The sequence below is a fragment of the Anoplopoma fimbria genome, chromosome 23, assembly GCF_027596085.1.
Source record: "Anoplopoma fimbria isolate UVic2021 breed Golden Eagle Sablefish chromosome 23, Afim_UVic_2022, whole genome shotgun sequence".
In the NCBI taxonomy this organism is placed as follows: domain Eukaryota; kingdom Metazoa; phylum Chordata; class Actinopteri; order Perciformes; family Anoplopomatidae; genus Anoplopoma; species Anoplopoma fimbria.
The window spans coordinates 15,226,552-15,253,697 of NC_072471.1; the positions used below are offsets into that span (position 1 = coordinate 15,226,552).

At 41.0% G+C, this 27,146-nt stretch overlaps 1 protein-coding gene and 1 long non-coding RNA gene across 3 annotated transcripts in view; one reads left to right on the forward strand and one right to left on the reverse strand.

The window, feature by feature from the left end:
• The window catches only part of rerg (RAS-like, estrogen-regulated, growth inhibitor), a 30,278-nt gene extending 10,263 nt beyond the window's left edge, over nt 1-20,015 (reverse strand). For both annotated transcript variants that reach the window (XM_054624963.1, XM_054624962.1), the window contains exon 1: nt 19,955-20,015. In XM_054624963.1, coding sequence (XP_054480938.1) covers nt 19,955-20,015 — 61 coding nt within the window. The remainder of the gene's footprint in view (nt 1-19,954) is intronic.
• Nucleotides 1,995-26,273, forward strand: LOC129112743 (uncharacterized). Its single transcript, XR_008532373.1, has 3 exons — nt 1,995-2,057; nt 25,575-25,816; nt 26,170-26,273. It is a non-coding gene; the product is annotated as an uncharacterized LOC129112743 (long non-coding RNA).
• The last annotated feature ends 873 nt before the right edge of the window (nt 26,274-27,146 follow it).

A 27,146-nucleotide genomic window follows, 5' to 3' on the forward strand; every position in this document is an offset into this window, starting at 1 on the left:
GGTCGTTCGTCGTATTGTTAGAGCGGCGCCGCCATTGTTAAAGATCCGTGTCGTCACCTACGTCACAGTAGCTGTGGGTCCAGTTTTGCTGTTGTGGAACGGTTAGAGAGGGTTTTATGCCCAGTTGTCCCAGTTATACTGACTGGATGGAGTGATTAAGTGGGATAGTGAATATATGAATGTGTGAATGTTGCTTATTTAAGTTGTTGTACATTTATGTGATTTTGTGAACGACAATGCACTTGAAAGAAATATGTAATAAACATAGCCCGGGAAAACTACCAATGAAGACGCCACAGAACTGCCTGCTTCTTCATTTATTCCTGTTTTCACAGGCACACATCATCTGCACACAGGCTCTCTAGCACTGAGACCTGTAACACCTTCTCTGGTGATATTAAACTATTACGTGGTACTTCACAACTGAGCACTACAGTGTCATCTCATTAAGACAACAAGCATCGCGCTCCCCATCAACCCCCAGGAAGTCACTGCAGGAGGCGTGTTCCTCAGTTCTGTGGCAGTTTCTCTCTACCTTTAGTTTGATTAATGCAAAGGCATGATGCCACTTAGACTCTAATACGGGCATAAGCAAACACGCAAACAGTATGCAGCTATTTATTCAAGTCTCTGAGTAAATAAATGATGTCGATGTATATACTATAAAAAGTTAAAGGAATAGTTTTACATTTTGGGAAACACTCACTTTGCTTTCTGGTAAGAGTAAGATGAAAGATTGATACTCTAATGTCTGTGCATGAAATATGGAGCTTAGCCAGGTGGTGGCTAAGCTTAGCATAAAGATGGTATAGAGGGGGAAAAATCTGGTTTGGCTATGTACAAGTTAAAGATATGTCTATTGTCATTACATGCTAAGCTAGGCGCTTTAGCTCCACCTTTACCTCATCTCACTCTTGGAAAGCAACTAATATATTTTACGAAAATGTCTACCCCATGCTTTTAAAAAGACGACAGGTCTGTCTAAAGTTTGCTAACATAAGCTACTGGAAAGTTTGGTCTAAGAAGCGTTGTCCGACCGCATTGTAAATCAACGGTGTTTATAGTTGATCCGAACGGCTACACTCAAAGGTAGTGAAAAGGCCACCATGCTACATTTTCCAGACATTATTCCAGACATTTGAGTTATAGTAACCCTTTTTCTCTTGGCTTTTCGTTAATTGTTTGCTCACACACAAAGACAAGCAAGTGATCACACTTTCAATACGCTTCTCTGCGGGAGCTGTCATGTGCCTGAGTGACTCCGTATGGGCCTGAGTGGTCCACTTTGAGTCCAGGCGCGTATCTGTGTCCTCGTGTTAAGCTGCTGAGCTGCTGCTTGTATCAAAGAGACAATGGGGGAAACAGCATTGCCTTTGAAGTGGGGGGGGAACAGGACATCCATGTTGTCCAGGCCTTTTTTTACCTACTCATAATTAGCCATGACGAGGAACGGTAAGGAAACCTATTAAGTCGGCCAGAGTGTCACTGCCACGCTTCATTATGCTCCAAAAGAACTCAAGTCCAGTCTTTGAGCTGAGTGCTTGTTTAATAATGACAGACTGGTGCTAAAATGTTTCAATTTGTCTTTCACACTTCTAAAGTGGCAGTCTAAACGTTCAGTTTACTTGACATTGTTTAAACAGTTTGTTTCATTCGCACTAGTATAGTGAATAGTTTTCAGTTGCATAAACATAGCCTTTTATCCCCCCCCCACCCTTGAAATAGCCTGTTGTTACCCTGATTTGTTGGTTTTCTTTCGCAGTAAACCACATTTCATTTTCTTTCCTAACACAATCACTGTGTTTTCAGGCAAAGGAGTGTGTCATGCAACTTTCAATTATCCCCTAAATGCACTTAGAGCAGAACAACAGCAGATCATTTGTCAGGCTGTCGAGAAGGCGGACTGACACGCACGTTTCTTCTCCGGCTATGTTTACTCCTCTCGTTGCTGACAGAATTTCCCACTGAGGTTATTTCATGTTGTTTCTGCTACAGTGGCCTGGATTCCAGACGGACAGAACAACCAATGGGGTGTGAAGTTCCTTTCCTCATTAGAGGTAACTGTATCTCCTGCTTTTCGCCGCCACTAGAAGAAATGTACACATAGAAGAGAGGAGCCTTTGTTAACCTGCGTCAATATGGACATTGTGGCCCAGATTCACTGCAGGTTTTGCGGAGGGAATAATGTGTTCTGTATCACCAAGCTGACCTGATCACAAAGGCAGGAGATTCACCGGCTGTGTGCAGTGAGAGGAAAGCTGATAACAGAGCTGGTAAAATAAATGAAGCCTCATTGCACCTGTCGGAGGCATACCTATCGCTGCTATCCAATCCCCTACAGCACCGCTTCTGGTTCTCTTCTTTTTTTTTCCTACTGCTATTAGGGCTGGTTATCGTTTAGAAAAATGACGATACCAATACCCCAATAATGATATAGAGTCCAATAGAATACCTCATTTGATACCTTGTATTTTTTCTACATCATTCGATGACCATCATGTGAACGGAAGCATTCAGTTGCATAAAATGTTTTGTAGTATAGCCATACTTTCAAAGGCTTTGATGCTAAGTCGGCACCCTGAACAGCCATCTCCGTCAACTCGACTTTGCCACATTACATGCTAAAAGGGGGAGTGGGCCAATCACAAGTCGCATTAAATCGAAGAATGCTTGTGTTGATGGGCTGCGAGCAAAACTATGCAAATAGTATTTTTTTTGTAGATCGGATGTATTGCAGGTATCATTGACTTGAGAAGTTTAGATACTTCTTGGTACTTGGTTGCAGAGTACCAATACATAGCCCTGGTTGCTAATCATAAAAAAAATAACAGCTCAGCAGAATTAAAGGTTCTCCATCCACTAATGTCACATTAAAGTGCTTAAGTTATAAAGGGTGCAAAGGTACCAAAACTATTGAAATGATTTACAGATTGTAACAACAGTCAAAAACTGCAACCACAGCCTGGAATGTTAGTTAGTTTTCTTACCTATGCATGGTCAGTAAATCACAGACAGATAATATTAAACGGTTAAATAACAACGTCAGATGTGAATAGAGTCAGATGTGTCAGATGTGAATAGAGGCTACCATAACAGCAGTGGTGCAGTAACTACTTTCAACAAGGGGGCTATAACGAAACATTTAGAAAACCATTTCAAGTGACTACCAGCCTGATAATCCTGTTATATCGTGCTTTGGTGGGGACAAATAGTAAACAGGACATGGTGCTGTCATGCTGCAAGTCTTGACAAAGCACTCCAGTATGCTTTTGGGGGAATGCAGGCTTTGACCGGGTCAGTCGTTCTCGCAATGCACCAAAACACATTATGTAAATCAACATATTTTATATAACCTGTGATACTAACACCATACAAAAGGAATATATTACATCAACTGAAAACTGACAAACATATAAGCACATTTTAAAATGAAATAACCCCTAGGCATTTTTATCACCTCTAATTTCTATACAGTGCTTACGGTGGAGGAGGAGCTGCTGTTGGTGTTGCTACTTGTGGCTGTTTGAGAAATTCCCTGCCTTGTTAACCTGAGCTTTTGCCATATAATATCTGGTATCTGAAATTCTGCCAAAATCAATACCCTGTTGCCTTCTGGAGCTGGGCTGTTGTTTTCTCACATTCTCAACAAGATGTTTCCCAACATATACTGAAGCCGTAGACTTAGTAAAAAAAGACAGATCAGATTTGATCAAATTCTGAGTGGATGGATGGAGGAGTGCCGAGTTTTCAGATTTATGTCAAACACATCATACGCGGGAGGTGTTTTTCAAAAGCCGCTTTTGTCCAAGGTGACTTAATCACATTAGCAGCAGAATGTTGGACTAATTGCAAACAAAGCTAAAGCAATTAGCGGCGCCCATGGCCCTGTTCTGAGCCGGCGCTGTGTTACTCATTGAACAGGCTCTATTGATTCCCCACGGCCATCAGACGGACACCCACTGCTCTTTGGTTCCCTCCGGCCACAAAAACACCTCTTTACTGGCTGACAAGGAGAGCTGTGCAGCTGCAGTCAAGTCTTATACCTATTGTGTTCATGTCACGTCGGGTCTTATCATACAGGCCAGTTGAGCAGATAAGACTGCGGGGGAAATGGTTAGACTGGCTCTGACTGAAAAATCCGACAGCAGAACTAGAAAAGTACCCTCAAAGGAAAATAACGCTGAGCCAAAATTCAAACAAATGACCATTGGGATAATATGATGCAGTGCGTTTTGGACAGAAATGGATGTGAACTGCAATATGACTGGTTGGCAGAGGACTACAACAACGAGGCGGTAGTGCTAGTTTACTTTTTTTTCCACATGCATTCATTTGATGCTTGTTCTATATTTCTACTGTTTCGGGACTGAATGTTCTCAGTGGCTTCAGTTACTTCATACATTTCATCTCTATTAAAGTGATGAGGGTCAGAAATATTAAGAATTTAAGAAATTGAAATAATCAATTGGTGAGGCCTTGACCTCATAAAAATCCATTTCAGTCTTGCTTCTGATTCAGACTGATAATAATGTGCTGATTGATGTCGCCGCCACACTTGTTGTAAATTAGATTCTCTGCTGGCAGGAAACACTGTTTTTCTCATGTTTTGCGTGAATAGAAAAAGGAATGAATCATTGACCAGACAAGCTGTTTTCTGTGGTTTTATTGCATCTCTGTCTGAAGAAATTCAGACAATCGCTGTTCTGTTGGCAGAAAGGCAGAACACTTTACTTGTAAATGCTTGTAAGGGACTTTTGAAACATGTTAACTGGACTCTTCCACCATTCAATATATGCCATTTTCCTTTATCCTGCAAAGCACAATTTACATTTTTGCTCCAATTATGTCAAGTACTTTGAGATTGTAGGACTCATTACTGGCCTAAGTGACTATGAAATTACTTTGTGAAGCAGGCCCTGATCTCTTATCAATATCCTCACCACCTATTACCAAAGTTGCTGAGAACAGGCTTATAGATTGTGCACTGAGTATTGATTCATGCTTTCCTACAAACTTCCCCAGTATTTGAAAGATATCTGAGATAATTAGGACACTTTAGTTTTGGGACTCTGCAAAACCATTTCGTCCCAGCCCAAGCATTAATCCTGAACATCTGCAGAGCCGTAGCATTTATACAAGGTGTAGCTGGACTAAATCACTCCACTGAGGGATAATGAGAGAAACAACATGATGTGAACCAAGGGATCGACGTAGGAGAAGGTTTCTTCCAGGGTTCACACAGATTTATTTAACTGTTTTATTAATGTGACAGATACAGGGTCATTTTAAAGTACTGTGATAAATCTGTTCGAGCGCTGGCAGCAGCAGATTCTACCTTTCTTTTCATTTTTGCAAGATATAGCAGAGAGAAGATTTTACATTTTTGTCTGTATCGTATAGAAGCTCAGTCTGCATTTCTCTCCTGTTTAAATATTTACATGCATTTTTGTGCGGGCATGTTTCTTAACACACAGAGAGAAGTGACAGCCCTGATGCAAAAAGCAATAAGAACAGATAAGCTACAAAAGCACCCAAACCACTTCCTGAACTGGAGGTCAGGCCACTGTTCCCAGTCTCAGAGCTTTCCCAGAGTTCCTCTCACCACCACTCTCTCCCTGGGGCACGTCTGTGTCCCTAACCAGCATCACCAAGACTCTCTGGAACTGCTGGATAGACATAAACTGTGGTTTCTCACTATAAGGAAATATATGTACGTCTGTGGAACAGGGACTTCTGGGAGCCCCCACAGTGCCAGGGGAAATATTCAATCTCTGTCTACTGCCAAATATAAATGAGATCAAGTCAGACATCTTATCATCTCTGCCCCTTTCCAGATCAGATTACAGCTCGCCAATCAGGCTCCATTCATATTTATTCTAGGATTGAAGCAATACTCTTTTAAGAAGGGATGTGGGAAGTCTAAAGTGAGCACAGTAACAATAACACACAAGGCAACAGTAAACACGTCATCTGCTGTGAGTAATTGCTTTGCTGTCTGATTCAATCGGGAACAAATACTTCACTTTGTGTGAGCTACAGGGGACTTTAGCTTTGTGTAAGGAATGATTTAAACTGTGTGTTTCTCAGCTTGAACAACGCTTAAATTGTTAGCAGGTCCTGCTAACTTACATCCAACCCTAGTAACTGAGTGTGACTTAAGGCCAGGTCATTACTAGTACATCCACTGTATAGAATTTTCCCACAGTGTTGAAGTTCAGTAAACACAAATTCAGGCTAACATTAGGGATTCTGTTGTGCTACACTCTAGCAACCCCAGCCAATGTCACCCGAGATAGCGTTATGTTTGCAAAAAACATTGGTTAGTCCTTATTCTAAAAGCCTCTTCTCTTGTAACTTTAAAAGTCAAAACATACTGTTAGAAAATACAGAGTCTAATCATACTGTTTTCATTATACTTGTAATACTAGGACGATTGAGCTTTACACTGCAATTAGTGTTGCACGGCACTAGAAAGGTATGGGCAATTTATTGGTACTGGTACTATAAAGGTGCTAAATGTTATACTAAAAGCATATCTATTGTCTCCACATGGCTGGCAACATGGCAACGGCTGAGTCCGTGGCTACAGAGTTACGGTGCTAACAGTGCAAACTACGTCAACAGTGCTGAAAGAGCTGACTGTGTTTTCCCGAGAGGGAACGGAGTGAGGGCACTACGCTTCACAACAACACTGACTGGGAGGGACAATTGTACAGCTGGAACCGATGCATGAGCGCATCGCAGTTAAGCAGCCTTTCGCTAGCCGGTGGTGCACGTTCACATGCACTAAAATTACATTACTCTTCTATATCTTTTCATAGCAAATGGTTGTTTGCTGCTTTATTAATGCCCTAAATGTCAAATAGAGAACCTTAAAAAATGACTTCCTATTGTGTTTGCTGTGTGACAGTGAGCCAGTGTGTGTGTGCCACGCTCTACCTCAACCTCCTGAAGGGATAGTGGGCTGTTTCTTTTTGTTATGTCTCATATGCACGCTGCAGCTTTCATTGTGCCAAAATGAGAGGCATGGCTGCAAATATAAGTATGCTGACCATCCACACCTTGTCGACAAAGATCATGACGAAGCAAATTTGGCTTTATTTACTCACATAACCAACAGTCGGGGCAAGTCAAAGAACTCCATCTGTAAAAATGTTTTAAACCTATGCAGACCAACAACACCATCTGGCCATCAAGCACATATTCAAGACCCTCTTACAATTTTATCCTTTTAATATGAGTCAGCTCTCAACATTTAACAAATCATCCGCGGACGGTGGTTTCAACCAACTCAGAGCTAACGTTAGCTTAATGAGTTAGTAAGCTACAGTACAGCTGATAAAGTCTGCCAGTGTCAGTTGTCCTCTCATTATGCAAATACTCATCAGTTAGAAACGAGGCACGTCTACCTTTTTAAAACCTCAGTCATAAACTGCATATAAGCCTTAGCAACGGTAACCAAATGGGACCGGGCTGAGCAAATGATCAATTGAGCCATCAGCGATCTGCTTCCCTCTAATTTGTTGAGTCATTGCTTCCGTGCTGCTTAGTTACGCCTCAGGAATTCGATTATCCATGTGACCCAGATAGGAATAGACTTATGAGGCTTTTTGCCATTCACGCTGATCAGAAAATAACAGATGTGAGTAACATGCATCCTTGAGGAACAATATGTTTTCCAAAAACACGAAACCAGTAATACTTGTAATCTGGTTTGCCAGGTCATATTACAGCCGGCAAATTATCAGCACGACTCATCACTTTTCTTCTTCTTGCCTGCGCGGTAATCTCATGAGTGACTGAGTGTTGCAGATTCCTGGTTATTACACATCATTAAAATTAACGAGATGTGGGGCATAATCAGAGCAACTGCTCTCATGAGTGAGCGAGTGTTGCAGATTCCTGGTTATTACACGTCATTAAAATTAACGAGATGTGGGGCATAATTAGAGCAACTGCTCCTCTGAGAATAATAGTCCGAGCTTTCCATTTTCTGCCATTTTTGATTAGTCATTAGCCATGGGATAATTCATATTTAGGCCTATCATTGTAAACAGTAAACTACATGTTTAAATGAACAACCCCTTGAGCGCTGAGGGGTTTTGTATGAACTCCCTTTTAATCCCACACCGCTAAATTACCTCCTGAGCTGCTGTGATCAGCAGTGAAAATGAATCCATCCCTCCTAATATCAGTCTGTGGCTGTCAGACAGCCTACCATTCAGGTGTTGTGCAGTAAACACATTCTCTCCATAAAAAGATCACTGCTAGAACGGTTCTACTGACTCAAGCCAAGTTCTCATAATTAATCAAACTGCAATTAAGCCATCAGCAGTTGTTTTACTCTCCTGGGCTAGTAAATAGTGTCCTCTATAAATCTCTAATGCTCAGGGATTTGCTGCAATCATGAGCATAGTAATAAGATTAGCGGTTAATCCTTGCATCACTTGCCTTTTACACAAACATGCACGTGTATAATTAAAAAAGAAAACCTATTAAGCCAATAAAGTTGTTTTAAATATCTACCATTTTTTTAAAAAATCTTAACTACTATTGCAATTACATTTCTGTAAATTTCACCTGACTCTACTGTTCCTCTCAGCTTTTTAATTCACTCTTACTCCTTTTAATTGATCTTTTTTTATTCTTTAGCAAAAGCACCTATTCTTAACATGATGTACCTTACCTGCTCAGCACTAAACTTATTAATGAACAAGTTGGGGCATTTAGCCAAATATATTTGTAGGGAGTGGTTGGAGACAAAACCAGAGCTAAAAACAGAAGGAATACTGGACTTACATCTGTCAGGTTACCAGAAATAAGACTCAAAATGAAAGCTGATGTCGCTCTAAGTGAAAAGATATGTGATTTTAATAAAATGTCCATCACAAGTCCATTAAATTACATCACGTTTGTACTTTGTCGATAATTGGCCCTCTTATAAAAGAAATTACTATAATTCCCCTTATCAAGTTTTTCAGCTTTTGAGATTTATGCTAATTTGCATTGGATGACCTGCTGTTGTCAGCCAGTCAGAGTCCGGTACTGTGAGTCCTCACGTTCATTCCATAATAACTACACTGACATCCGTTGAGATTTGACTCAACTAATGAAATTATTCCTGTCTCCCCAGAAGCTCCGTCTCTGGGAATTGACTGTTTGACCACAGGGGATAGACTACCAATGTAAACACATCATGGAAAAGATTTCTCATGTGATTTGTACAAACAATGTTCTTACAAGGATAGCGATTAGCTTTGTCAGGAGCTACATTTTCAAATCAATATGAGACCATTGACAGAGACCCAAAAATACCAAATAATTTCTTCCAAATTTAATTTACATAGTTCATGGAGAGAAACGGTCCAGAAGATCACGACAACATATGCAAAACATAGACAAACCGCATCGGAAAAAAAGAGAACCATCACAACAGGCACAAGTTGAAACTAACCACCAGGAGAGCTGTATCAAACGAACTATTGGAGCTTCACAAATACTGATAATTGTCATGCAACCAGTTTTGCTGACTCACTCACTTCAAGCTCAAAGTTGTTCCTTCACCCTCTGAGAAGCATTGGTGTGCCTTACGCAATGCTGCAACTGTTCAATACACCTCCGCTTGAATACAACAAGACAGCGTAATGTATCAAGTTCACTTTGAATGACAGTAAAGGTCGAACCAACTGCCCTCCGCTCCACTTTGGACGAGCTCCATGAGCACCCAATGGTAGACAGAGAGAGAGAGGAGGGAGATAGGTATTCTCCTTGGGGCCCTGCCGCTCTGTAAAATGGGACAAGAGAGAGGCTTTGATTTCACGTCTCTGGAGATGCAAAAGGAGCTTACAGTCATGGGGTTAGAACGGGAAGGGTGTGCCGATTCTGACACCGCATTCATCCCTTTAATTTAGTCCCTAACAATACCGCCACAGCGCTATTCATCGGGAACCATCTGTGGGGCAGATGAGGGCAGGCTGAGGGGTGCTGTGGTAACCACACCTTTTTTAAAGAGAGATCTCCACTGTGATACATTATGCACATGAAGGCGGAGCTCCGTGTGCGGCGAGTAGCTGGGGAAAAAGTGATGAACCTACTTTAACCATGAAGGCTGTCGACCTGGGTTTTATAGCTTTTTATACAAATACCTTGTTCACACAGCAGCGGCAAAAAACACTGCAGAGTTTGAAAGGAGACTTTCATATCATTAATGTTTATATTTTATAAATCATGTCACTTGGAAAATAACACTTTTCTTCTGTTTGTTTACCCTTTCTAAGATACCTAGTTGCCACTGTTAAAATCTGATCAAAAAGTTTTATTTGCAGTGCTTCTTGCAAAGTGAACATGTGAAGCTGGGCCGGAAGTATTTAAAAAATGTCTATTGTCCTGATCGCACTTATGCTGTCCTTTTTTAATTCAAGTACAGTCTTGACTGATCCTGGTTCTGTTGTCATGTGGACAGGGACTGGGAGTTCCCCTAAGCTGTGACAATGTGCCATCGCTCACTGAGACTGAAAGGTTGTGCGAGGGAATATCTCAATCTTTTAGGGTCCTCCAGAAGATATTTATGAATGTATGCAGAGTAAAGCTTTAAATTAAAGTTTAACAGGAAAGCAGAAAGTTGCATAACTGATCTGAAGAGGAAAAAGAGGGTTTGAGGTGGGAGGGAACAGTGATGAATAAATCAAATACCGCTGAAAGTGTCCCTGACTATTAAATATTAACCTGAACCTTGGCTGATAACGCGCCTTCAGAATCACTAAAAGGAAGAAAAAAAAACTTAATGGATCTATTATGAAATTTTAAAAGCACTGCTAATCTCCAAATAGTATGGTTGTTAAAAGCAGGGAGGGAAATAACCAGCGATGACTCACCCACCGGGCCAAGGACAGCGGCGTGGTGAACGGACAATATGCGGAGGCCGAGGAGCGTCGGAGGCGTGCACTAAAAATAATTGAACAGAAGAAAATAGACACAACCAATCACGAAGCCCACCTTCCTGTGACGGAGTCGTTTCCCTTTATGGGTCCGCTGCATCTTTGCGTGTGTCAACGGACGCCTGATTCATTTGTTGATATTAATACTGACTATAGGCACAGAACATTGGCTACCAGGAGCTCCACTCCAGAAATACATCCTTTCATTGGTTAAGCCTGAGTGTGTGCTGAAGTGGTGAATAGAAACGGGGGTTTGGAAACAGAAATAGGCAGATGGCCTTTCGAGAGCTCAAACAGAAAAGGTGAATGGCAGAGACACCCTGTTCATCAGGACAAAAGGAAGCTCCGGGCAGGAGAGGAGGAAGTGGAGGCGGATGGGAGAAAGACGAGCAGAGTGTGGGCACGCAGAGGGAGTGCAGGCTCTCCTGACAGTTTAATGAAGCCTGAGAGCTGTTGAGGCCCAAATGCACTAAAAGTGTCTGACATGCGTTTTAAAGTACACCTATTGTTTTAAATGGGCAAACTTGACCGATGGGGCACATCCAACTGCTTTGACGGCCCTACTACGACCGTGTTATAAGTTTGGAGCAGTTTTTTCTGCAGCTGCATCACCTGTTTGCAGAGAGCTAAAAGAGTAAGAAGCTGAGCGTTTTTCCCTAGAGGATGCTATTTTATTAAAGAAACATCAGTAACTAATAATACTACTATTACGGTTGCTTTTGCTGTTTAAAATGACAAACGTCGCTGTCATATCAGCTGTCACTACTTAATGAAGATTCCTTAACTTGATAGTAGGCCAAAATAAAACTTGGTTGTACTTTGCAAAATATTGTTAATGAGGCAAGAGAAGCTTCAATCTGTACAAGTGTTTTTGTGGTTCCAACAATCCCAACCAATATAATCAATTATTTCATCTTATCCATTTTATAGTTTAGAACCAGGACCTGCATTATTTAAAAAGATAAGAAGATAAAGATAAAGAGGTTTTTATTGTCATTGTAGTGATACAACGAAATTCCGTTTGGTAGCCCTCAGCCAGCCAGCAGCAGCGGACAACAAACACAATATACAACACAATAACAACAATATACAGATAAAAATACACAAAGGAATGAAAACTTTACTCTGTACAGCAGGTGAGTATTTAAAATTTAAAATGTGTGCAAACAGTGCAGTGTAAACAAGAAATATGTTTTATACACAAAAATAATGCCTAAATAGAGACCTTATCCTAAAATTCTGCTGTTTCTGTGGTGTGAGCATTTCAAATAAGGTGTAGATTACTTTTAGTGAGTTTGGGCTTTTTGGCTGCAGTAACGGAGGGACTGATTGCATCTACCGGGCAACAAAAAATGCTGCTCTTAATTTAGACTATTGTTGACTATTAAAAAAATGTAATTTGTACCTGCTATCTGTCCCTCAAAACAAAGATCATGGTAAGTTCTGAATTCATTCATAGGCCGTCAGTTGCTTGCAAGCTTAAAGCTAACTGTTGGTACATGGCTAAATGCATATGTCGGCACGCAAACATGCTCGCAATGACAATGCTGTTGATAAATTAGGGTAGGACTAGACAAGCATTTTCTCCTTCCCACTCCATTTAGAACATGAAATGTTCATTTATGTTTCTTAAAAGTCTGTTGTATATGTTCACTGTTGTGCCATTTACTGACCCTGCCTCAGGGTGGAGAGCAGAGATGGAAGCAAAGCTAACTCAACTAGGACTAAATGCTACATCATTAGCAAATTAGATTTCATTCTCTGGGGTTCATGGCTATCTGTAACGTATTTCATCGTAATCCATCCAAATCATTTTGTATAACATGAACAACGCCCGACCGAGGTGCAAAGCTAGTTCAGTCTCAATTCGCTGTGATTTCTTCAAGCAGTTCCTGTGAGCTGAGAACCGTGTTTGCAATGACAACAATTTTGTTGGAGCAAATATAGAAGCAATTTGGCTTTATTGTCCTGATAAATGTCGTGTTTGTACATAAATCTGCAGATTTACCTTGGCTCAGCTGTGTGGGTAAATAGGCTATCCTGCGATTACAAGACAATAGTTTCTTATTTCAGTGCTCATTTTCAAAGCCAAATGAACCTTTTATCATTCAGATGGGTGTCGCCGTGAGAACGAATAGAGTGAGGTGATACAGCTAATAATTTGATATATCTGAGCAACATTCAAGCTTTCAGAGTGTACAGTACGCATCCAGTTAAATTTATCAGGATTTAACCAATTCATTTTTCATCACATCCAATTGTTTTCTGTTTTAGATTATCTGGCTGCTTAATCATCCATTTGTCTCCATTGGTGCACCTTGCAAATATTGATTTATAGCAACGGGCTTGATGCTACTGTTTTTAATATACACTTAATTATGAAAATCAAAGCTTCAATGCTTCTTTCCCATACTGGTGGCTGTTAAAGGAGAGCCACTGGTCCCCTGTCATGCCAGAGGAGTTCCTAAGTGTCCACAGCTGTTTAAATGTGAAACAGGGAGTCACATGTTTGAATGGAATCCAATAAAAAAACATATCAACAACTTTTTTGGGCCAATTGGGGCAATGTATCAATCTGTAAAGATAACATTTTATCACCTTAAAAAGTTGATACGACTAATGCATTTACAAAGTTATTTATACACCTAGCAAACGAGGAGGAACATTAGTATTCATGTGGAGTTGTGTTTGTGTTGAGCTGCTCTGTTTTTCCTCTCCACCATCTCTTGAGGATAAGATCTGGCTCGATGCTCAACTATGTTCAGCAGCTAGCCACTATAATGTCAAACATAATGTCTGCTGTTTGCTGCTGGCTAGGTTTATCAGAGCTTTTCCAGTGAAAACAGTTGCGTGCTACTGAGGCTGGAAGAGGAGTTGACGAAAGCGGTGAACCAAATATTAAAGTTGTTGACTGTTAAACATTAAAAAACTAAAGATGATAAAACGCTTTGTAGAGTTATGTGTAAACCCATAGTTAATTTCATTGTAGGTTCGTCCCTACAAGCGACTCCTTTCACATTAAAGTCCATTGTTAATATAAAGCTTTTGTTATTCCTTGGATCACAAACCACGCTGTTCATCATCGGAAAGAAAGAAAATAAGTGTTAATGACAAAAGCACAATTTCTTTCAGACAAAACAAAAAAACACTGTTGCCTGATGTTGATGTTCAAGACATTTCTTTCTCTGTGCCAGTTTTCTGTATTAGAGGCAGCTTGGATAAAACTCTGTGAACCTTTTGTGTGAAGAATTAATATATTGGAACTTCTTTGTCTCGCTTCAGAGGTTCCTGTCTTTCTTAATCTCAAACAATGTATTTCCCATCCTGAAAGTACTTTACTGAAGCAGTTTTCTGTCCTTGTGTGTTGGAAAGATTGCACACATCCACAGCCTCCCCACAGTGACAGGAATTAGACCTGAAACTTCTTCCTGAACCCGAGAACCACATAATACATCTACCAAAAGAATCCTGTTCAATATCACAATCTAGTGTTTGTCATTTACACCGGTTGTGCTGTTGCTATGGCCTCCTTGACTTCAGCCACAAAGCAGCAAGATGCCATGACCTTCTATTCTGAACACGACACAAACTGAACAAATAAGCACAATTTAAAAAAAGAACAAACTCAAGTGAAGTCAACCAAAATCTTATGTAACACACTCCTATTTGGCACATAAAAGTCACTTAATGATCTGAACACTCACCACACATCACCGCAGTTGCTCTGAAAGCCACTCATGAACCTTTTTCGGATCTCTTATCTAAAAGAGTAAAATCTACCTCTGTCGTGCTGATTAGAGCACTTGTGCCGCAGCATAATGCATTCGATGAGTCATAGCTTAGGGCTGCTCACCGGGTCCGACACACAGAGTGTAATCAGGGGAGTCAATCAGCCAGCCAGCCTTACAGCTGTGGGCTCTGTCGGCTGTCAAAGGCCCGAGATGTGCAGGACGAGCGTCTGTCCCCGGGCCTCTGCATCCTGTTAATTGCCCGGCGGTGCAGAGCGAGGAGCCACGCACAGAAAGCCCTGATGGATGTTATTTGATTACTATCCAGGACTTTCATTTCCTCCAGCAGGCATCACGGGAAGTTGATTTTGGAAGCAGCATGATCACTGCAATAATGATTTCAGTGTTAAGGATTGGTTGGGCCATATTTCAGCAGGAAGCCTATTTCAAAGTCGTTAACATGAGATCACAATGTAATATTGTCAAAACCATTTAGAGACCTGCTGTTATCTTGTACAACAGCTTCTTCATTAACTATCCCATTCACATGAATTAGAGTCCCAAAATGGAATATAATAATATACAATTTAAAATATTGAAATAATGAAAATAATCTGCATGACTTGATCCACATTTGTGGACCAAGTCCCTCCTCAGATAAAATGATAAATAAAGCGTTTACAAGAAAACTTAACCTCGATTGTATGTTACCTCACACATCATAGGCTCCTCAGCCGGATAATCTTTAGCCTAAGAATCTAATATTATATTAATAATAATAACAATAATTGGCTTTGCCTTCCTAAAGCAACTGTTCCCTTTCTATTTTTTGTCCACTATCAGCTGAAACAGTGTGTTTGATAAGTGATCAGTAAAAAGTGGTGTGCAGAGGAACCACAGTAATTGTCAACATCCAAGATGGTGACTAAACTATAAAAACCACATGGCTTTAAGGATTTTTACCATCATTTTTTCATTCACACACAGTAGCTGTCAGTCCATTCAGTGCTGTTTGTTTTTGTGGCTTTGCCTCACCCGCTACATTAGGCTGATTCATGGTCCCTTCCTGGCGTTGAGGTGGTAAACTGTAGTATTCAGGAGGCAGACACATGTTGGCCCACTCCATTGTTATTGTTCTGCTTTCTGGCCGTCAGACAGGCTGAGGGGAGGAGGCGGAATGTTTGAGGAGCGATGGGACGAGTTGTTTTACGAGCCGGCGCTTTGCACCCCATAAAGTTAATTTCCCCAAAGAGCATCCAAGCATCTCTATAAATGAATGCCTGCATGTGCCAGTGTTTACACAACAATATGAAGCCAGGATTTCTTCATATCATTTGTGAAAAGCCATGTAGTGACTAACATTTTCTGCAAGTTTGTATTGGTAATTATTAGTTTGTATTTTACTAAATGATTGTAAATATTTAATGAGGAAGGCAATGCATTCACCGTTTTTGTTAGACCTCAAGGTACAATGTGTTTCAGCGAGTAAGGTTTGTTTGTTCACACCAACGTTAACGTTCAGTTGGAGTTGTGTCCACGTCAACCTTGTGAATACAAGTCCAATATCCACTCACCTTTTTAGCTAAGTTTTGGTCTCCACCAACTCCTTAGGGAAATATCTGGCTCTTTAGCAGCTAAATGCTCCACTTTGTTTACTAGCTAGTCACTAATGTTGTCTAACTGCTGCTTGATGCAGGATAGGTAGTGTACAAACAAAGTTGATGAGAGCGCTGAGAGTGAACAAAGTAAAGATATGGGCTGTGAAACCAAAATAGATCAGCTGAAAGAAGTTAAAACACTCCGTAGAGCACAGGGGAATTGCAGAATTGGCCTATAAGTATTTTGTCATTTGTTTTGTGAATGACAAAATGAGTGACAGCTTTTAGATTGCACATAGTCATTTGAACAATTGCTGGAATAAAATATTGAGCAGCTGTTTATTGAACAAAATGCCGTTTGTGTACAGTACATGCCAGCCTCATCTCTGAAGAGTAGCATCAATGACAGTACATGTATCTTTCCATGTAGCTTCATAAATGTATATTTGAACATGCAAACCTTTTTTTCTATTTCTATTTATCTATTTATATATAACTGGGGAATCATTTGCTGCCTTGTTTTGTCTTATATGCAACAATAATAAGAGTCAAATAAAAGTATGACATATATAGTCATAGGAGTATTTACTTCTCAAAACCTTGCTAGCATCTTTTTTATTTACTGGGATGAACTCACTGTCTGCATGTTTAGCAGGGACCAAGTTGGAGGTACAGTAATTGACAAATTTATCTGACTTCCTAGCCTCAGTTTCCCTCTGCTGAGTCAATAAACTAAAAGGTTGCAGAGTGCCAGGACAACCAACTTGAGTTAATAGACTCTGCTCTTTATTTGGGCTGGATGGCTCTGCAGGAGTCCAGGTCAGACCCTCATGAAGGGCCTAGCAAACTCGCAACGACGCCAAGACACCCAGCAGGTCTGCTCCTGCTTGTTAGGAACACATTCTTTCCACCCAGCAGGGGACCAAACAGCTTCTGGATGTGAATGATCACCACTAAAGCACAAATACCCTGAAGTCCAACTAAAATAAGAAACATCAGCATCATCATTAACTCACATGCAGACATACTGCTTTCCAAATTCAAGATGGAAACACTGTTGGATGAACAGATTTTTTTCCAAGGGGAATCGAGCAGTGTTTCCCATTGATTAGCTGGACTGTGGCGGCTGGCCAAAGTCCTAGCTAACAGTTTCAATATAAACTTTAAAATATTTTTACACTTCTCAGGGGATAGACTTGCTGGCTTTCTCGGCTGCGGAACAACCCCCTGTTCCCAAGACGACCGAGTTAACCGACAGAGGGTCCTTAGTGCACGGTCTGCGGCAAAGTCACCCATCTACCGGACCCGTTTTGAAACGCGGACCCCGTCTCATTTACCTTGCTTTGTGAGTGTGACTTTTTTGCTGTGTCATCACCATTCATATTTATCCAACCAGTGTGTTAATGGTTACATTTTTTACTGAAGCATAGTGTTAAATACAAGTAAAAGTCCTGTATTCAAAATGTTACCCAAGTGAAAGTACAAAAGCTTTGGCATCAAAATAATACTTAAAATACAAGAATTAAAAATATAGTCATTATGCAGAATGGCCCTTTGCTGTAGACTGTTATGTGTGATGGATGCAAATGTGATCTATTGGACGATAAAACACCATGAAGCGGTGTGGCATAGATGGCAAAAATGATCTGCCTACCTACCTTGTACTTTGTGAAGGGCTAATTAGCCAGTGTTAGCCATGCTAACACGTGAGTGAAGATGGTGAACATAGTAGACGTAACTGCTAACTTCTGCATGTCAGCATTGTCATCGTGAGCATGTAAGCATACTGGTGTCTCAGTACAGCCTCACAGAGCTGTAGATTCTTAGTCTTGTTTTATTTATTCTTTAGTCTTTAAAATGTCACAGAGAATATAAATCACATTGTTTAAGCCCAAGGAGATGCCTTCAGATTGTTTGTTTTGTCCAACCAGTGGTCCAAAACCTATTGCAACACTTGAGAAGCTGGATGCAGAGTTTATTTAGTTGATGAATTGGTTGTCCCCACTGTTATTGAATACATTTTTTGCTGCGTGGCTAACTGATTGATCAACTAATCCACCCTTTCTAGCTGTAATGGATCAAATGAACTGCGCTTATTACAGTAGGACTATCTAACACCTCCTACTGCTGGCTCTCAGATAGAGAGCCAGCAGGAATTTTGTGTCTCGCTCTTGGACATGTCAGATGGGTAGGTAGGTGGTGGGTTGAACTGTGGCCCTCTATTTAAAGCATTATATACTAGGCATGTTACATCTGGAATGGAAGTACAGTAAATAGAGACTAGTGAACGACAGAAGAGTGCTCACTCCAACACACCAGAAGGTTGAAAACAACATTTTTTTAATATTGTGCATGCAGTGGGGTTGTACAGCCCGATGTTCACCCATCGAGGGGAAGGCTGATTCATTAGCATCCGTGGGTTTCCACTAAAGGGCTATGTTTTAGATGAGAGCCGTTCATTGTTGAAGGGATCACCAGGGCTACATGTAGCGTCAGATGTGACAACAATGACACTGTCCTGCTGTGTGGCTGTTACTGTGTAATAAAAAGAGCATGGGCTTGACTTAAAAGGATCAGGCAACTACAGAGCTGCATGACTCAACCATTCACGGAAAAAGGGTGTTGATATTAGAGGCAATTTTATGGCAAGCAAATAACATATTTATTTGTTGAACATGTTTTGCACTGCAGTGCTATTTTTAAAGCGAATGAGCTGTGACATACAGTAGTGCCTGAAGCCTGAACAATAACCTTTTTAAACCAATTCTAGTATAGTACCTGAAGAACACGAGGTTAGCAGCCACAGAGCAGGAAGTCACAGGAAAAAAAACAGTGGGAAGAAAGGGCAGCTGTGGTGAAAAATCAGGGTATGTGACAACTGATCAAGAGGAATGACAGGCTTCATTAAGAGAGGAGGAGACGGTCGGGACCAACAGTACACTTCTTAGTTTAAGGAGCTTCATTGTCCGGTTTCAGACGTGCATGTCGGACACCGTCAGTCTCACTGCCATGTTTTACAGCCACGCTCCTCTCAGCTGAAAGTTATGAACTCTGCAGTCATTATACTTTTCAGGACAGTACTTGAGTTGACCTCCTCGGGCATTTTAATGGCCTCCTTCGACATGGAGGAGCTCTCGAGGCATGTTTTCCAACAGCTGATAGCTACGCAGAACTAATCCATCTTGATTTGCAGCAGGCAGGAAACATATGGTCCGTGTTATTGTGTTAGCTACCGGAGAAAACATACAGGGCCCCAGCTGAGGCCGCGGTAACGCAGCTTACTGAGGAATGCCCAGACCAAATGATAATGACTCAACTGACAAATTTGTGGGAGTGAAGGTATCTGAGCCAGACTGAAAACAACCTACGATCGTAATGCTGACTGCGCAAACAAAAGCACGAGGAGAAAATTGTGGCGAGTATAAAAATACTGACAGGATGTTGGAGGAAAACATTAGAAAGCAGAGGTCACGCTGAGACGCACAGTGGGAACATAAATGAGGCCGAAAGGGGTAAAAAAAAAAACACCATGAAGCCAGATACGGAACAGATAAGTTTAAGCCTTTTAAATGTTGTCTGGAAATAGTACCACTTTAAATCCTTGACAGCTTTCAGTCAAATACAACTGTTTGAAAGCAACTGTGAATGAGGACCTACACAAACTTTAAACTATTTGAATCAAGCACTTTACCTGACTTGCCAACCCCCGCTCTGCCGAAGACGGCCAGCTTCACCTCTGGGCTTTTGGCCATGACGGCAGCTGCGGCCAGCGAAGATCAGCGAACCAATCAGTGAGCTCCAAGGTCAGCCATCCATCCTCACAGCGTCTGAGGAAATGTGTAGGACAAGTTATATATGACACAATGCATTTGTAGTGTTGATGATGAGTCACAGTTCAACGCAAACAACTTGATTGTTTCACTGGGTTAGATTTTACATGCTGCATTTTGCTTTCGGCTAGTATGACTACTTTTAGCTCCCATCGACATTCGTGTGATTCATACAGTTATTTCTCCGTGTCCTCCAGCTGGAGGACTTGCATTAGCAGAAGCGTCATGCCATGAATGACTGGACTGAAACTGGCTCGTAGTTACCTTTTGTGTCATACCAATTTTTTTTATCCACTTTTTTAATGTTGATGGTCATCTCAGGAGACAAGACATTTACGTTACCCTATAAAACAATTGTATCTGGTACATGTGAAAGCTAATTTGATATTAATTCATATTGAATAATAATATAAACTGTTTGAATTAATACTTTCAAGCAAACTAAATAAAATAATGAAGAAATTATTAAGACACTACATTCAAATAATTTAGTGACTTTGTTATACTGATATATAGTGGGTATCTGATATCAGAAAATACATTCTTACTAATGTTTTTATTTTGAGTTCTGCCCTTAAGCAACACAACTTGTAGTGCAGTCAAGTATGTTTGCTACTTTTTTTCTCTTGTATTTATCTGACCTAAGTTGTTCATAAATTCAAGTTTGGGCATTTTTACATGTGCACAGAAAAATGTCAGTCTGATGTGTATGAATAACGGGAAAAAAATCCACACATTTTACTTGTAGTGTGTAGTACAGAGACAGCGTCTGTTTTAATAAGAAAACAACCCACTGTGAAGTTTTCTCAAAAGGTAATTTATTCTAAACTTCTGCCTCAAACACTCAGTTTTTCTCCTGGTGGCTCGTCCAGCTTTTAGCCAAAAACATGCAGACAACAACTAGAATCTAATTTAATTCAAACTCGTAATGACTCCAGAGTAATGCCGGGATATACTGGCTTAAGAATGGAACATGTCCAATTCATCAGCAATGCTGACGGGGATAATACAACAACAAACACACCAGGCGGAGGCTTATGTTTGTTTTGAAATGTATTCAGTGGTCGCAGAAGCGCTCCCCTGATGGGGAAGTGTGTTTGTGAAATGGAGGGTTATGGATTTGAACCGCTGCCGAGGAAAACCTCCTCAGGAGCTGTACTGTGCTGCACTCTCACAACATAAAATCCTGACTGGAAGACCACAGTAGATCCGTCATCTCGCCTGTCGACCAGACCCATAATGCAGCTGAAACGCAGTGAAAACCACAAGTCAATGAATCGATTGTCTATTATTTAGAATTCAACAACAACAAACTTGGTTGTGTCTTGGTTTCTTGCCGAGAGTTCGGTATGGTTGCCAGCTGTGACAGGACCCCCCACCCACCCAATGCGAGTTTTTCACTGTGTTAGTCCGTCAATTAGCATTTTATGGTCTACAGTGTCACTTAAACCTTAACAGCACAGACATTGAACACCTGCCAGAATCTGCATTCATCAGAATGTCAGATCAGTGTTGCGCTGTCTCAGATTTTGCACTTAAGGCATCGAAGAGCAGTTGATCAGACAATGTAGTGCTGTAATTGTCGAATGAACACATGGTGCTAATGGTTTGGATGGAATTTTAAAAAAAGTGCTACTCTTCCGAGTTGAGAAAAGTCTTTGTGGATTAAGAGTTAAAAGCTAAATCAGATGAAATGCGTGGTGGTGAAGGTGAACGCTGTTTTACTTAACATTCATGCTTAAGTGTTTTGGCAAGATACAGATTGGTTCTGCCAGAAAGTTCAGAATCCAAATTTCTATTGGCTCAAACTGTATGATCATTCACGCCATTTAATGTTTTTTATATCATAATACATATTGAAGCCTTTCTGTTTCTCTTTTCAAAAAAAGCTAATATAATAAAGGAACAAAGAACAATATCTGGCAACCCAAAGCTAACAGCAATTCCCAAATTGTTAATTGTATTGTGTTACAAATGTATCAAAACACTCCATATGTGATCACAGGTGACAGGAAACTGGCTTGCAAACTGGCAGCTTTGAGAACCGATACATAGTCTGCTGAAGTGTCGGCCGTGTTTGAGAAATAATCATCAGTGGCTGTCATGAAAATCTCTTCACTCATCCGTGTTAGTCTCTGTTGGTTGAAATGAGATATAGCGAGAAAAAATGGGAGAAAACTGAAAACAGACGTTCAGCGCACACCGCCTAATTAAATAAAAAGCCGAACAATGTGTTTGTGTGTGCGTCAGTGCCGGAGACATGTTGCGCCAGCTTCACACTGGTTGAAGTTATGAGGTGGCAAACTTCCAGCACTTTGCTTTCTCATCCATTGCGGCACGCACTCAAGAGTTTAAGCTAACCTTTTCCCTTTTTATACCAACACACACGAGCCCATATATGGTGTGGCTGTGTGCCGCTTGGTGTGGCTCAAGCGGATGTCGATCATCCATCTCTGTCTCTCTTTCAGCAGGGGCCATCGTGGCAGCCGTCAGCGTTTTTTAAATATTATTTTTTTTATCAGGATTAATGTGGACTTAACGTTTCCGCCAACCAGACAGCACAGTCAAAACAGTGCGTTATGCCATAGGGATGTTGTAATGGTAATAACAGTGACAAACGGAACATTTTGTTCTGTCTTTCTAGTTTAGTTTGAGATTTTTGGAGCATTTTTGAGATTGTGGGGGCGAATCAATTGTCAACTGCGCAGTACTAAGTCCATCCATTTTCCGTAACCTGCTTATCCAGTTAAGGGTCGCAGCAGTACTAAGTAATGAGCATAATATGTCCCAATTAAGTTCTCCAGGACTGCCTTGATTATTGGCGTCAAATGCTTAATAGCAATAACATGCTGGGAAATACACTCTTGCCTTTTCTGAGTGAGGGTGACATACCTGTATGCTAAATATGACGCTACAGTCAGAATCTGGTTTGGCTTAGCTTAGCATAAAGACAGAAAGCAGCTAGCTCGGCTCTGACCAAAGGTAGCAAAGTGTGCCTTCCAGCACCTCTAGAGCTCAATAATCAACACGTTGTATCTCATTGTAAAGTGTATGTGCATCTTGCCAAGAAATAGTCCAGCACATTTTTACATCTTAAACAAATGAGATAAAACGTGTTAGCTAAGTTCTGGTAAGCAGATTTCATTATCATCGGACAGAGCCAGGCTAGCTGCTTCTCCTTGTTTCCAGTCTTTATGCTAAGCTAAGCTAACCAGCCGCTGGTTGTAGTTTCATATTTAACATGCAGACATTGAGAGTCGTGTCTGCTCTTATAACAATCTCCAAGAAAAGGGAAAAACGCGTATTTCACAGAATGTCATACTATTCCTTAAAAAAAATAACAGAACTGTGGAAACTAATGGCTGCTGCATGTTGATTAGAAAGGAACCAGACCAACTGAAATCTTGTTTGCAGAGGAGAAGAATAACAACTTCTGCCTGAATCTAATGTCATGTTAGCTCTTAAATGAGTTGATCCCTGTACAGCAATTATTCATCATTTGCCCGGACATCCACAAGGGTAAAGCATACTAGCAATTCAACAGAAGGAAGCGGTTTGAGGTTGACTTTCCCTATAGAAGACAAAGAACAAGTGTGGAGGGATCGTCTTCAGACATGGTTTGTAATACGTTGTGTAAAACTTCAACAGAAAATGAAGATAATAGTAGTAACCCACATAAACAGCTTGTACGGCTCTAACCATAGATACATCTCACGTACATCTCACATACATTACAATGAGTGCACACACACACACACACACACACACACACACACACACACTGCAGTGTTCCCCTCGCTCTCCCGCGGAGCAGCAGGGAAACACCAGTGAATGAGAGGAGGAGGAAGCACACACACAGACAGCAGTGTCTCCCCACCTACACGGTCATTCTTCTTAACATTTTGCCATTTATGGCATCCACCCTCTCCACCCACCATCCTGACCCTCTCTCTCTTGCACACACACACGCACACACACTCACACACCTCAGTTGTCTCTCTCTATGTCCATTGAAATGAGTCAGACTACTGCCAAAATAAAAGATTATTCGAAATGGTCTCCAAAATAATATATGTACACCTACACACATCGTCACAATGACACACTCAAAACAAATAGCAACCACATACAAACTTATACAGAGAGAACCCAGGGCAAAATGAGTAACCACTGTTGCAGTATAAACTAAAAAACAACAAGTTTCAACTGTACCAGATAATTTGCTGTATGAATGTACTGGTGCTGCTTTTTAGACGGACACTAAACGGTACAATACCGATTTGTTTCCATTAGGTTGAGCCGCTCTCATTTCTATATAACTGAAGTGTTCCCGTTACTAAAACTGGTTTCTGTTACTGTTTAAATACATTCCATCGATGGTCATAATTCTAACAATGAACCTGATGACGCCTGTCTAGTATGTTTTTTCTTACCCATGGACCTCTGCTCTACAGGAACCCCATCCAAACTGTCAAACTGGACACAAGTATATTTTATTTTATTCCACTGTGTGCCCAGCTGGGATTTTTGGGTCATTTTTACCTTCAGAAATGAAACTGGGTGGTGGTGCCGCTGCGGTTCAGGGAGATTACAGGCCAGTCGGAGCTCCAAACCATGGGAGGAGACCTGCTGCACCGCAAGCTATAGAAAGCCTGCAAACCACAGGCCTGTCATCTGAATGCATGCAGTAAACTGGAGCACTGCCCTCCGGACGGAAAACCAGGCGGGAAATGAATGCCACAGCGTCCCACTCACTGCCTGTGTTTTCATCCAGAGGTCTCTGTCAGAGCACCCTCATACTGGTAGACTTTGGACCAGTTTGGTCCCGTTTAATCACATTTTTTCATCGCAACTTTTTTCATGCCTGAGAAGATTTTGTCTTTCTCTGCTTGTCGGCGGGGAGAAAACAAGTCTTTCTATGAGTCATCCGCAGTTGAAAAAGTATTCCCATCCTTTATTTAATTAGAAATAGCACAGTGTAGAATATACTTTTGATACAAGTTAAAGTCTATTTTCAAAGTTTTACTTAAGTTAAATAACAAGTATTTGTATCAAAATGTAGTTTAAAGCGCCCGGTGGAGTTCTTGTTCACAAATAAACTTACATTTACATTCAGTCAACGTGGGGATGTTTGCTTAGTAGCGCTAGTAGCAACCAAAACTTCTGAGTACCTTTTAAAGTATTAAGAACAAGGGCAACACATTGTAGTAAGCCTACTACTGTGTTAACAGCATATTTATTTAAAGGTGATTGTATATTTTCTATGTAAAATCTTGACTTACAAAGTAACTTAGTGGAGTTGAAGTAGCCGAAGAAGGAAAGTTCAAGTAACTCAGGATTGTACACGAGTACAGAACTTTAGTAAATGTATTTAGTTACATTCCACCACTGATTCATTCGCATTTACTTCATTGGGACAAAGATGCACTTTATCTTCATATGTGCATGTCAGCTGAGAGTCGCTGTAACTTGTTGTTTCAGAGGACGTTGGAGTGCCTTCGTTCCCTCCATCTTCATTTTAGCTGGCATCTCACCTACAACCTCCTTCAGGATCCCTGGGAGTCCCCAGCACCCCGGTTTGGCAAGCACCCGTGTAGGATGTGTCAACTGACCCCAAATCCCATTGAGCTGCGGGCTATTATGCAACACTCAGAGCTGCTCGCGAATGCCAATTACGGCCTCGAAACTCAATGGGGCGAGGTGGAGGGAGCTTGAGCAGCAAAGTAAGATAAAACTGCATATTGGTGAAGACTGAACTTGAGTCGCACTATTGGGATTGTGTCACAGAAAACTGAACCTGTTCACATTTAACAGCCACTGACTGCAAAGATGTGTCCAACTTTTAAAACGTTACATTACTGTTTATCTTAGAAGGAAAAAAAAATAACATATTTCAATATCAAGAGGGAAATGTTAATTTTAAAGTCGCATGAATACTAAAACATATGCGCCAGTCAGATATAGAAATATAATTGTATGCCATGATAGAAACAGACCTTCCTTAAAGGTCTCATTCGGGCAGTAATATCCTAAACCTCCTTTCTTTACAATAGATTTGATCATTTCCACCCCACAGTGTTGCAGTGCCGTGTCCAGAGGGGACGCGCCTCACATGAGAACACCGGCAGGGAGACTCACCAGCGACCGCTGAATGCAGAAGGATCTCCCGCTGATGAGAAGGAGAAGAATACAAGAAAAGAAAAAAAAAGTTGCCAGGTCCGCTGATTTAAAAAAAAAAAAAAAATAAAAAATAATAAAGATGCGTCTGACCTTCCCGCACGCAGATGAGGACGCAGCGCACCGCTGGATGGAGGGAGAGGGTATAAACAGCTGGACGGACAGACGGTCGGACGGATGCAGACCGAGCAGCCGCTCTGACTGATGAATGAATCCTTCAGACGGAGGATCAGTGGGAATGACGGAGCGGAGCTGCCGGAGTTCCCGACACTCTGCTGCCTCTGACCTGACTGCTGCCGCATGCCGCTGCATCCACACACCGAAGGGGGACAGCGACGTCTAGTGGAAGGACGCGGTAACGCAAGCTCCTGGCTTATAAAGAGCAAATCCTTCAATTTAATGTTTTTTTTTTTTTTTTTGCAATGATTTCAGGTCGTTTGTTTAGACGGAAATGCCACATCACAATACATTTCCGTGAGGGTGGAAAATGTGATGGTCCTTAACTCTGAACCATCATGAAAGGAAGGAATGAGAGGTCATGATTCGTTTCCTTCCACTGGGCATCCACATTTTAGTCAAAAATGCAGATCTTTCCTAAAGCTGAATAGCAATTTAACTTTTTTTTATGGTTCCAGTCCATCACAACAATGAACTTGTAATTAGGTCAATTATTATATGAACTAATCCGATTTTTTCCCCCTGTTCCTATAAAATATGGTTTTAGAGTTGGGCTTGTCCTCACATCTCCAGTGCAACCTTTGCACAATTTTAGTTTATAAGGCAAACTTGCTTAATATCACAACTTCCTTTGTAAGATCATAAAAGTTTTATCAAGATATATTTATACAAGATAAGAATCCTTCACTTAGCTTGACC